Genomic DNA, 13633 nt, shown 5'->3' with positions numbered 1-13633 from the left:
TAAAATAAGTCTCCGGTGTCTCCAGAATGTGTCTGTGAAGTTTCAGCTCAAAATACCCCACAGATCATTTATTATAGCTTGTTAAATATTTGGGTGTGAGCACAAAACAAGCAGTGTTTGTGTGTGTCCCTTTCAGTGGCGTGCAGTGGTGTTCTGAAATGAGGAGGAACATTTTTTAAATTCATGCATTACTCTTAACGTTGTTAAATGAACATTACTTTACATTACATCAAAAAAGAAACCAAATACAATTCTATTTTGTGATTTTACATTAACGATGTAATGTTCTATTTATCAAAACAAAGTCAATCTCATCAAGTTAGTGTTTTAAGCATTTCTACATTCATTCCAAAATAATATCTAAAGGCAATAATAATTTAAACAACATATTTTATTTGTGTATTGCTGTTTTTCTTTTTAATTGTCATCTTAGGCTATTGTGGATCATCAGTCATGCTCCGTAAACACCGTCTGTCACAAACACGAATTGTATTTTTAATTTCACCAAGCTGATTGCATTAAAACCCCTGCAGTCATCATGTTTTCAGTCCATTTCAAGTTTGATTTTGATGTGACATAAAGCAGTGATATCTAACTGGGTGATCTGTTTACTTACTTTTCAATTAGTCTTCCGATTGATGCCATGATTTGTTAATTCAATCTGACGCACGGAACGTGCACATCAACAAGAGGCGGGATTTAACGCACAACCCAATCATATCCAGTCATAACCAATTACGTCCAATCATAGCATGATGGAGACATTGCCTCCTTTCCCCCATTCATTCTCAATTACCCCCACAAAACCCACCACACGCCGGGGGTCTAATGGTTTTCTGTGATTTTCTATGAGAGCAAAGGGAGGCATGACTCCTGCTGAAACTACCTGCGGGTGTCACTGTTGGGCAGTGTTCCTTAAGAAATACGAGTGACTTGCGCTCTTTTTAACATCATAATTTGTAATATTTGTGTTGTTTTATATGTAATATGGATTATTTTCTCATCCTATTTTTTTTTTGAGGAGGCACTGCCTCCCTTGCCTCCTCGGAGAAAACACCCCTGGTCAATTTAAATGCAAATGAGCTGCTGCTCCCCGCCCCTTTTCCAGAAGAGGGCGGCGCTTTAACAGCTCAAAAATAACAAAGCTGGAGAATCTCACGCAGCCAAAATGAGGATTGTCAGTAACGGTGTTCAGCCTTACATTGTTCAAACCGGAGTCGACACTGATGGAGAGACTCAGGAAGAAGTTACAACTTTTAGACGTTTCTGAATGGTTAGTGGATAAATTGATGTAGTTGCTATGGTGTTGATTCATCTCATCCACTAGCATGTTTAGAGAAGAGGAAGAGTTGTTGTAGTAGAGTGTTGTTGACATGCCGTCATTTTACGCCGGACTGCTTCACAAACGAGGGTCAATTCAACACAAAAGATGAACATGACGGAACATTCTAGTCGATGAGCTGAATCAACTCCACAGCAAATTTATGTAAATTTTAGGATTAGTGATGTCAACCGTTTTGTCAAATTTAACAGATCTTTACAGATGGTTTTGAAATACTGAATCAATTCATTCAATTCTAACAGAGCTTAATGTGAGCAACACTATAGACATAGAGGGCATAGTGTTGCGTTATTTAAAGGGGAGGTTCATGCATCAATGAGTAACAAAGGAATAACAAAGGAATTTTTTATAAGTTTGACTGTAGTTATAATAATAATGCAAAAACGGACACTTGAAATCAACATTTCAAAAAAACAAAAACAAAAAACAAACAAACGCCCAAACGTTGATCAAAAGTAGTCATTGATAATATATAAAAATGTATCCAAATGCCACACAACACCTTACTATTTAAGAGAGTTTACATAATCAGTTTTATATTATTTTGTAAGTAATCTTAAATGATCTTGTTTGGTAGTGGGGATCAATAGGGATTTTGTCTAGGTCGTCAAAATATAACAGGTTTAAGTTCATAAGAGGGTTGTTACGGTTCAGTTCAGTTCAGTTCACTCCACACACACACACACACACACACACACACACACACACACACACACACACACACACACAAACACACACACACACACAACACACACACACACACACACACACACACACACACACACACACACACACACACAAACACACTCACACACACACACACACACACACACACACACACACACACTTGAGATGGATACTGAATCAGATGTCAGTGTGAAAGTCTGTCTCTCAAACACACACTCTTGTTTTCCTCTCAGTTCCTCTTTTCGTTTTTACAGGAATGTTTGACTAGGCTTTTATGGTTGATGATGAAACTTCCTTCAGTGCTTCACAAAACACAAGCTGAACTACAACTGTTAGATCTTCATACTTTCTGAAAAACATCTGAGTGATGTCCTCTTTAAATGATCTTAATTGTAGCACTTTGAAATTTGTTTCAAATGTAAAGTGCAGTACAAATAAAATTTATTATTATTATTATTATTATTATTATTATTATGTTTGACCCTGCAAAACTACCATAACCATGTCAAATATTAAGCAGCAGTTTAAAGTTATTTCAGGTTATTTGAAAATACTCATAGTTTTATTAAACTTTTGTCATTTTATTAGTTTTTTTCTTTAAAATGTTGCTATTTGGGTTTATTCCAGTTTTAGTTATAGTTTTTATTAATTTTCTGTTAATAATTTTAGTGCTTCAACTTAAGCTTTTTCAGTTTATTGTAAAGGCAACATTTCTAATTTTCATTTAGTTTTCCAACAAATATTTATAGTTTATTTCAGCTTTATTTCAATGAACAGAAATATTTTTAATAGTTTTAGTTAACGTTTATAAGACTGGTACATATATATTTACACACATAAAACTGTGTTTTGTCCTTGTGTGGGTTGAATCTGAGGTTTTCTGAGATGATAACGGTGAGTTACTGGAAACCTTCTGCTCAGGCACATGATTGACAGCCGTAGCATCCAATCAGCATGCTTTTGAGCTGATACACAGGCTGTGATTGGTTGAGGTGCAGTTGGGCCGCTCTCTGTCCATCTCAGTGGGAAATGTTTTTCTGGTTTTGTGCGGCGGTCGGGTTACTCTGGTGAGAGAGTGTTGGATGGACGGATGATCTCTAGTGTGGTTTTGTGTTAAATTTATTTAAACATTCATTTACGGTATGTTGCTAGTTATGAGTGACTTGTGCTGTTTTGAGGCTCAGTGAATCTAACAAAACTGTCGGGAAATGTAAAAGTCAAATACAAAATAATTTTCATGACATTTAAACATTTTTTACCCATTACTGTAATGCAAAAGTAAAGATATATCCATAATCTGTGTTAAAATGTGTTTATTTGTCAGGAAAATGTCACAAATTCTAATGGTCATGTAACAGTATTCATTGTTTTAAAAATTCATTGAAATTATAAATTATAATTGCATAAATTTCTTTCGATTTTTGGCCTAAAAGGCTACCTGGACATTTCTGTTTGTTGATTTGACTGTGAATCACTTCACCCAACCTGATATATGTCATGATTGGTGATTTAAAAACATGAATAATATTCACTCCATGTATTTTTCCTCTGTTGCAGTAGATCCGATTCTTCAGACTGAACGTTCACAGCTCCATGCCTTCATGAACGACCTCTGACAGTCGAAGGCCCCTCCCCTTCACTCCCAACTATCAGATCCCAGCCAATCACCCGCTCTGCTGTCTCCGATGGCCCATTCGCAGTCTGCCACGATGGTTTGCTACTACAACGAGACTATAGCTTTCTTCTACTCCATCAACAATAAGGAAATCAGCGTCCAGTGGGGGCCGATGGAAGCTTCTGTGATTTCCCTGGGACTGCTCGTTTGTGTTTTTGCGATCTTCGCCAACATGCTGGTCATGATGGCCATCTTCACGAACCGCAGGTTTCATTACCCCATATACTACCTGCTGGGAAACCTGGCAGCCGCGGATCTGTTCGCCGGCATCTCCTACTTTTACCTGATATTCCGCACTGGTCCCTGGACCAGAGGGCTCACCATATATCAGTGGTTTGTCCGACAGGTAAGGCTGTGGTTTGGGAGTGTCTGGGATTTAATGAGTAATGTTGGTGCTGAATAGAGTAACCATGACTGGCTTAGCAATAGAAACCGCACAGAGATTCAGGTGTTTGACAAACCAACAAAGGTGTGTTGGAGTAAGCGTTTATATTTGTTGAATATTCCTGAGGTAAGTACATCTGAAATCAGTGTGGTTGAGCAACAGGACATGCTGTGCTTCCCGTTTCCTGTAAGGAATTCTGAGAGAACACTTGCTGCCTTAGTTGAGAATCCTGTAAAAATGGAAATTCATTGGATAAAAACTATAAAAAAAATTCACACAGAAACTCAAAAGTCTTCATGCCAAACCACCAAAATAAAAGTTTGGTTTAATTAGAAGCTGTCAAAGGACCGGTTGTTGATCTTTGCATTGAAGGGTGGGCTAGAGTCCTCCGGGGGTGAAGATTTGGCTGCTTTGCCCCCTTCGGGGAGAGTAGCATTGTTCGAGTCTGACCCAGAGCTGACGGCCATGTTTTCCCGGGCCGCCACAAGTGTCTGGCTTGAGTAGAACCCTCCGCCATGTTCCAAACGCTCAAGGCTGGATGATTAATATCGGATTAATTTGCAAAGGATCCCTTTTCTCTGTATGGAGTTGGACTCGGTTAACATGACGGCTCGTCTCATAAACGATAGGTCCCAGTCAGTGCTGAACAGCTTGAATTAATTCAGAGGCAGAACTGCGGTTCCACTGAAACTGTATTAGAGGCTCCTGGGGCATATGGCATCCACAGCCTTGTTCGTGAGATGAGCTGTCACGTTGACTAAGTCCAACTCCATACCAAGAAAAGAGATCCTCTGCACAGGGGAGAGTTTGCTCTTTTACCAGTTGACCTGAAGCCCCAGCTGCTGAAGTGCCTGAGAGCCTGTGATCACATAACTGAGCTCATGAGTTGCCCAGGATGAGCCAGTCGTCGAGGTAGTTGAGAATGCGAACCCTTGCTATTCTTAGTGGGGCAAGGGCACAGCTTTTGTGAAAGCATGGAGCGGCAGGGACAGCCCAAAGGGGAGGACTTTGTACTAGTATGCCCGTCCCATGTACGCAAAGCGTAGGAACGGTCTGTGTTGAGGGACAGTCAAGACATGGAAGTATGAGTCCTTCAGGTCGATTTCTGCAAACCAATCAAATGTGTGTTTCTGCGTTAGTAATAATAATAATAAAAGTTTTATTTATATAGCGCCTTTCCATTGCTCAAGGACGCTTTACAAAGGAGATACAAAGAATAGGTAATAATCACAGACAACAGGTAATAAAGACAGACAATAATAGAAGATTAAACAAGGATAGTACAAAGACAGTAAAAGGGGCCATTAATCACAAACAGAGGAAAACAGAACACAAATTATGAGTGGTAACATTCAGAGAACAAATGGGTTTTGAGAAGGGATTTGAATTCTGAAATATTAATAGTACAACAGAGTGACCTGGGGAGGGAATTCCAGAGTTTGGGTGCAATAACACCAAAATGATTTGCCTCCCATAGAAGAGAGGCGACACTGAGGGACTGTGAGAAGGCCAGATTCAGATGACCGAAGTGATCGGGTCGGGGTGTAGGGAAGAAGCAGATTACAGAGATAACTAAGAGCCAAGACATGCAATGATTTGAAAGTGAGCAGGAGTATTTTGTACTTGATATGATAGGTCACTGGAAGCCAGTGGAGAGCAAAGAGAATAGGGGTGATATGGGCATAATGCTTGGTGTGGGTGAGTATTCTTGCAGCACTGTTTTGAATATATTGCAGTCTGGCGATGGAGCTAGCAGGTAAACCAATGAAAAGGGCATTACAGTAGTCAAGACGGGATGAAATGAAAGCATGGATAACCGTTTCAGCATCTTTAAAACCAATGAAAGTGTAATGGACAGAGCTTGGCAATTCGACGTAGGTGAAAAAATGCAGATTTAGTGACAGAATTGATATGAGCCTCAAAGCTGAAAGAGGAATCAAAAATGACACCAAGATTTTTACCAGTAGTGGATGGTTTGATGAGAGTACCAGCAATATCACAGGCAGAGTCAGTGTGAATTTTGTTAATAAGCAATGGGGTTCCAGTAATACTGATTTCCATCTTGTCCATGTTTAATTTCAGAAAATTGGAGTTGAGCCATTCTTTTATTTCATTCACACAGGTGGCAATTTTATCAATTTGAGTAAGTAGAGCAAACGTACATTTCGCATATATATTTGGATGTCATCAGCGTGGATATGATAATTAAAGCCATGACGATGTAAAATCTGACCCAGAGATATTATGTAAATGATGAATAGCAGTGGACCAAGAACAGATCCCTTAGGGACACCTTGCTTCAGGGGACAGTCAAAAATCTAAAATCCTGCATTGAAATGTAAGATTGTCTATTAGAGAGATAGGAGGAAAGCCAAGAAAGAGCAATACCGGAAATACCCATATCTGATAGGTGTGAAATAAGTAAGTCACGACAGACAGTATCAAAGGCGGAACTAAGGTTGAGTAACAGAAGTATTGAGAGAGAGACAGAGTCACCAGTGAGTAGTAGTTCATTCACTACCTTGAAAAGTGTAGTTTCGGTACTATGGAATGGGTGAAAACCAGACTGAAAGGGATCAAAGAGCTTATTTTCAACTAGGAAAGACTAAAGCTGAGAGGCAACAGTTTTTTCCAGTAATTTGGCAATAAATGGTAGGTTTGAAATTGGACTATAATTAGATAGAACTGAGGGGTCGAGGTTGGGTTTCTTGAGAACTGGGGTAACTGCGGCAGTTTTGAGTGGCAGAGGGAATGAGGCAGTGGTAATAGATGTATTAATGAAGTGAGAAATAGGTGCAGAAATGAAAGAGTGGCATAATTTCAGGAGAGAAATAAGGGCAGAGTCAAGTCGATAGGATGAAGAGCTGGATTTCAAGATTAACTCAGAAACAAAAGATGGATTAGTCAAAGAAAAGATAGTCAATGACTGGCCAGAGAGATTAGGCATGAAGCTAAACTCAGTCGTCTCACCAGAAAAACACCAGCATCTGTCTTTTCCTGTAAATTATTCAATTAGGAACAGCAAAATTCATCTGAAACTAGAGCATCATGAGATGGCGGTTTGGTGAGCTTGTTTATTGTGTTAAATAATGCTTTTGGCCTGTTGCTTGATTTGGTAATCATAGCAGAGACAAAACCAGAATGAGCAGAGTTTTTTTTTTTTTTTTTAATTTTTGAAGTGAGAAAAGCTAAATAATGAACAGTGAGGCCTGTTTTCCTGAAAAAATGCTTGAGACGTCTACTGGTAGCCTTTAAGACGCGTAGCTCAGGAGTGTACCAAGGGGAAGAGTAGGTGGAAGGGACGGATCTGATCTTAACAGAAGCATGCTCGTGCAAGATTTCAGAGATGATGGAGTAGTATTTAGAGAGTATAAGTGAGAGAGAAGTGATATCAAAGATTTCAGAAATAGTAGAGGAAACAATAGAGGCACAAAATTATGCAATATCAACAGATTTAAGGTTGCGATATGATATTACTTCCTTAGGGCATTTCTTATGCACAGGCAAAAAATCAATTAAATCAATACGTTTATGATCAGAAATACCAATGTGAAAAGGGGAGAAAGAAGAGATTTCAACCCCTGATGTACATAATAGATCAAGAATATCACTTGAGTATGAGTAGGAAAATGAACATGACTAGTTCCATGACTAAAACTGACAGTAGTTGAGTTGTGTTAGAACAGACAGTATCAACATGAACATTGAAGTGGAGTTAGGGTTAGGGTTAGCTAACCTAACCCTAACCAAAGCAGGAGAACAGGAGATGTCAAGGAACAGGCAAGGGTCAACAGTTCACTGAGTTTGGAAAAAAAGTTAGACAAGGTCTTAGGAGAACGGTAGAGTAGAATAATTATGAGAGAGCCATGAGAGTCAGCCTTTAAAGCCATATATTGAAATGTGGTAGTGTCATCAAAATCAAATTGTGAGAGTCTGAAGTTATCTCGATAGATGACAGCGAGATCACCCCCTTTACCATGCAGTTGTAGTCTAGATATAAGTACTTACATTCATCCGGTTTGAGTAGATTTAACTGCAAAAAATCATCAGGAACTTGCCATGTTTCAGTAAGAAGAAAAATGTCAAGTTTGTTATCATTGATAAATTAATTGAGATAAGGGGCTTTATCCGAGATGGATCGATAGTTCAGAAGAGCAAAGTGACAATGTGAGGGTATTCAAATCAGACGATGAGGTAGTACATTGTTCGTCACCAGTGAGATAAATCAGAGAGCGGCAGATAGATTAGCCAGCGGTGGTAAGGTAGACTTGGACGATATCCTATAGTTAGACCAGATGCATGGAAGATCATCAGGCTTGAAGCAGTGGATACTCATCGGGGACTCGTGGTGAGTTATGTATATATATCGTGGATGACAGAGAATTCCTAGACTTCCAGCAGTAAAGGCGTTCAGATTTGTGCAAAGCACGGCTGGCTTAAGCAATTGCACAGTCTTTTCCTTCCTCATCCCTCTGCATCAAAGCAGCTCCCAGACCGACATCACACGCATCAACGTGAATGAAGAATGGAAGTGAAAACTGTGGAAATCTCAAGATGGGCACAGATGTCAATTTACTTTTGAGGAAATCCATAGCATTTTGACAGTCTTGGGTCCACAGAAAAAGTACACTGGCCCTCGTAAGAGCAAAAAGAGGTTCAGCATGTCGTGCATACACGTGAAAGAATCACTGATAGTAACTTGTCAGACCTAAGAACTGTCTCACCTGTCTGGGGTTTACTGGAGTAACAAAATGAACAACTGCCTTCACCTTTTCCTTATTGGGTAGGATGCTGTCCTTTGTGATCCGATACCCAAAGAAGGTAAGCTCCTTCCTACAGAACTGACACTTCTCCAACTTGATTGAGAGACCAGCAGACTTAAGCCTAGCCAGGACCTCCTCAGGGTCTATCAGGTTTTGTTCAAACGTGGTCGAGGCAACCACAATATCATCAAGGTAAACTGTGCACGACTTGTAGATAAGGCCTGCCAGAACCGTGTTCATAAGCCTCTGAAAAGTGGCTGGGGTGTTACAATGGCCGAAAGGAAGAACACGGAACTGATACAACCAACGGTGAGAAATAAAAGCAGTCTTAGGCCTTGATGATTCCTCCACAGCCACCTGCCAATAGCCCCTGGCTAGATCGATTGTGGACACAAAATTTCCTCTCGCTAGAAAATCAAGGGACTTGTCTATTCTTGGAAGTGGGTCTTTCACCGTAAAACGGTTCAGCCCTCGATAATCTACACAAAACCTTGGTTCACCGTAGTGTTGTCACGGTACAAAAATTCCAATAGTCGGTACCGACACCATGAAAATGTTACGGTTCTCGGTACCAATTTCGGTACCACAGCAAAATCTATTGGAACTATTTTACTATTTTATATAGCCTATTTTAAAAACATTAAATATGATTTAGAGTGTGTGTGTGTTTGTGTGTATATATAGGCTACCTCAAATAAATACATTTTGGAAAATGAAAAAAAAATGCTCAAACATCCATTGTGTACTGTTGAAAAAACCAGCATATGCTGGTAAGGTAGGTTTTGAAGCTGTATGCTGGTCAAATGCTGGTCCTAAACTGGTCCTACTGGTCCATGCTAGTCCTAAGATGGTCCTGGACCAGCATAAACCAGCTCAAACCAGCATACCAGCTTCAAAACCTACTTTACCAGCATATGCACGTTTTTTCAACAGGGGTAACAGTCGTGCGTGTTTATTTTAGCTATTCCGTCAGAGAAACAACACACTACAGCCTGTAAAACTATGAAATAAATATCGGTAAATAATGGTAACCTAAATAATAAGAAAGTTAAATATTATTTCAAAAAGCATTCGTTTTTTATTTCCACACAAAGACGCGTCATATAGCCAAAGTCCCGTTATTACTTTGATATAGCCGCTTTGCGCTTTGAGAGGGATGTGGGACACGAGCAAGATTTATCTTTAATAATATCTTCGTTATCTCCTGATGTTACAAACAACGTACACTTGTTGTAAAAGGTCTGAAGAGCGAGTTTTATCCTCCGCAGGGGCAAGCCATTCAGGCTATGTTTGATTTAGCGCTGCCAGAGAAAAAGAAAGTAAAAATCACTGGTGTGTGAAATGCGCTATACAAATAAACTTGACGTGCCTTAAAGTCTAATAACAAGCACAAACTGTGTTAAATAGAAACTGACGTGCAAGCAAAAAGGTTTTGTCCTACGGTGTTTTTTCTACTTTACCACAGTAAATAATGCGAATAGCCTATAATAGGCCTAAATGCGAACGAAAGAAACGTTTATAATCCGCTGCGTGAGTAAAGATTTGGGAAAAGAAACAGATGTTCGGTGGAATAACTAATGGAATATTGTTAAATTCTCTGCTAATCGGGTGACCAGATTGCGATTCGGAAAACAGAATACGAAGCTTAAATGTATGGACTCGCGTACCTCACTCATTCGGCATTAACCAAAATGTTTCCATGGCTGCGAAGTCACATTTAATTGCTAACCTATTATTTCTTCTGTAAACAAAGCTTTGTGCTTCACTCGTGTCATATTCACGTAAATAGCCTACTGCCACAGTCCTAACAGTGGGTACCGAATATACCCGGATTCTCGGTACTACCGGTACTACAGAAATGCGGGTATCGTCACATTTTCAAAATTTCAGTACCGACTTGGTACCGAAGTACCGGTAATTTTGACAACACTAGTTCACCGGAAAGCTTTTGAACGATAACAACTGGTGCAGCCCAATGCCCTGATGCTGGTTCCACAATACCTTCTGCTAGCATCATGTCGATTTGCCTGTCAATCAGTTCTTTTTTCGCAGGTGAGGTACGGTATGGAGCAAGATGGACAGGTCTGGCCTGACCTGTGTCAATTTTGTACTTAACTAGGCATGTATGGCCTAGATGTCCATCAAATAAATCAGAAAAAGATCTTAACAACTCAGCTAGCTTAATTTTTTCACTATCATTTATAGCAGCCTCGTCCACTTTTGTAGCCAAACTAGAAGAACTGGACGTTAAACCAAGTATACTGTGACTTGGTGACATCAAGTCAACTCCCTCCAGCTCTTCTGAGGCCTCTGGCACATCACCCAGAACAACCATTCTGGAAGGAACCTGAATCACGACAGAAGCTCTCATCATAAAATCCATGCCCAAGACGAGCGGCGCTGAAAGGTTTTCGATGACTGCAAAACGATGGTAAAAGTGCTGGCCCATGAAACCAAACTGTAGCCAAGCTAAACCCAAAGGACAACACAGTGCCCCATCTGCAAGGTATAAAGGAGATGCAGACCAAACTGTTGTCTTAAAAGTCCCCCCAGGAACCATTTTTGAAACATCCACTCGCACTGCTGAAATGGAAGCACCCGTATCCAGGGTAGCTTCAAGCACCTGGCCGTGAAAATTGACCTGAACAAGGAAAGGTGTGTTCCAGGAAGATGAAGATGTGACGTCTTCAACATGACCAAGAGCAAGCTGAGTGGACTTAGATGAGTCAGATAAGCGAGGCTCAATTACTGTCTCGGGGGAGGGTTGCCTCTCTGAAACGCCCCCCCCCCCGAAGTTTCCCGACCTGGGCCTAACTGAGGCACCCGCATCCGCAACCACTGTACGCGACAAGTTACTTTGACGTTCTGAACTTTGCATCTCCATAGTCTGTTTAGTGTGCCAACTGGGCGAACCTCCTGAGCATACATTTGGACTACTGGAGTCTACAAGATGGACAGTTATGGGAAGTAAACCCCGGCGTCAAACACTTGAAGCAATAAAGTTCTCTCGTGACAGGAACCGACTGCGGGACTTGGGGCGCATAAGAACCACACGGACCCAAGACTGCATGTAGCTCATGCACATGTAAAAGAAGGTCCATCATGGATGTTACTGCAGTACCATAGAGCGCTACCCTGTATTTCTCAACAGCATGCTTGCATATTAACTCGATTTGCTCCAGTTGAGGAGGCGGAGTTCTCAATTTTCGAAATTCACTCAGCATGTGGGCGACAAATGTAGGAAAAGGCTCGTCTGGCATCTGAACTCAGTCCAGGATACCTCTTATAATGTGCTCCTGATTATCAGACGGCAGAAAAACCTTCCTAAACAGATCGCAAAACTGGGCCCATGTGGAAACATGAGAACTCAGGAAACTACTTCTTTGGCTCTTTGGAGAGAAAACGGGGAAGCTCCAGTGACATCTGGGAATCAGTAAGATCTAACGAAGTCCTGTATATGTCGACAGACTGAAGCCAATCATCATTTCCTTCACTGTCAAATATTACAGGTTCAAGATGTGACTGATGGAGGACAGAGGCCATGACCCTGGACGTAGCAGACAAATCAGCCAAAACTGGTTGAGACACTGCAGGTGTACATACATGAGGCGCATTATGAAAAACTGACCTTGAATCACCCATCAGAGCCTGTCCTCGAACATATGGAGTAGAAGCGGCTAAAGTACAAGATTCCGGGCATGACACAATAGGAACTTTACCATCATCTGGACTCATGCAGTCAATCACACTCTTTTGCAGGTCCAACGAGTCACGGAGACAGCATTGCAGTACAGCGACCTCGTCCTGTAGGAACTGAACCTGAGACCGTAAGTCTCCATCCTCTCTCCGAGATGTAGTCTGTCTTGGTAAATAGTCAGAACATGTCAGTAAATCAAGTAGGTCACGATTTTCAGCCATCTTGTATAATCTATGACATAACAGCAAATTACAGAAATATTCTGAAATGTAAAACAAAATATTATATGCAGATGCAAAGTCTACAATGATTCAATCAGGAAATAAGCACAATACAGTACATCAAACCTGTTTGTCTGCTGAAGAAATAGTAATGTGCACCTGTACAGTCTCTGTTAAAACACTATAAACAATTTAACTCAGAGAAGATGCACAAAATACAATACAAACTTAGATAAAAACCAATAGCAGTTTTTTTCAGACAGTGTCAGGCCAGGCGAAGTGATGAAGAAGAAAAAAACGTGACATCGAACAGTAAAGTCTTGTGTAGTTGCCTCAAAAAAATGTCCAATCCGGCAAAAACAGAAAAAAATGTCCGTTTTTCAAAGAGAAAGAAGAAACAAATTCAAAATAATTATTCCAAGTGTTTTCTTTTTTCTTAAGTCTCTTCAAACAAAGTTCTGAATTCAAAGAACAATAAACTGTTCGTCCCGTTGAAAAATATGACCAACTAGACGAAACAAAACAACATAAATCTCACCTGCACTATTTGCAGCTCCAGTCTATCTCGTACGAGTCTTTAAAGAACAGCAGAAAATCCGCGAAACGCGGTCGCACGTCCATCAACTGAATTTCACGCGCTCTCCGTGGTTAGCAAGCTAACGTTAGTTGTCTTGCCTGGAAAACCCATCGAACCATGAACACGTCCATCAACATTCCGTAACCAGCAGGAGAGAATGAGACAACGTTGGTAGATAGAAACTGTTCGGGCGCCACTTTTTAACATAGAGTTGAAATGTTGTTGCCCAGAAAAACAAATGTGTTAAAGACAAACTTAAAGCTCGAGGAAATGATGCACGTGAGGC

At 40.5% G+C, this 13633-nt stretch overlaps 2 protein-coding genes across 5 annotated transcripts in view; both read left to right on the top strand.

The window, feature by feature from the left end:
- LOC125271582 (lysophosphatidic acid receptor 1-A-like) overlaps positions 1-13633 on the top strand; it is a 78141-nt gene that overhangs the window by 30278 nt on the left and 34230 nt on the right. The window lies entirely within an intron of this gene.
- Positions 1-13633, top strand: part of LOC125271585 (lysophosphatidic acid receptor 1-A-like) — a 55898-nt gene that overhangs the window by 30282 nt on the left and 11983 nt on the right. For 2 of the 3 annotated variants that reach the window (XM_048195675.1, XM_048195678.1), the window contains exon 2: positions 3590-4050. In XM_048195675.1, coding sequence (XP_048051632.1) covers positions 3715-4050 — 336 coding nt within the window. In that variant the 5' untranslated portion in view covers positions 3590-3714. Of the gene's footprint in view, positions 1-3586; positions 4051-13633 lie in introns of all 3 variants that reach the window. The other variant, XM_048195677.1, reaches the window with a different exon arrangement.

Source organism: Megalobrama amblycephala, linkage group LG7, assembly GCF_018812025.1.
Source record: "Megalobrama amblycephala isolate DHTTF-2021 linkage group LG7, ASM1881202v1, whole genome shotgun sequence".
In the NCBI taxonomy this organism is placed as follows: domain Eukaryota; kingdom Metazoa; phylum Chordata; class Actinopteri; order Cypriniformes; family Xenocyprididae; genus Megalobrama; species Megalobrama amblycephala.
The sequence above is the reverse complement of the archived record's forward strand: the minus strand, read 5'-3'. Positions and strand labels throughout refer to the sequence as shown.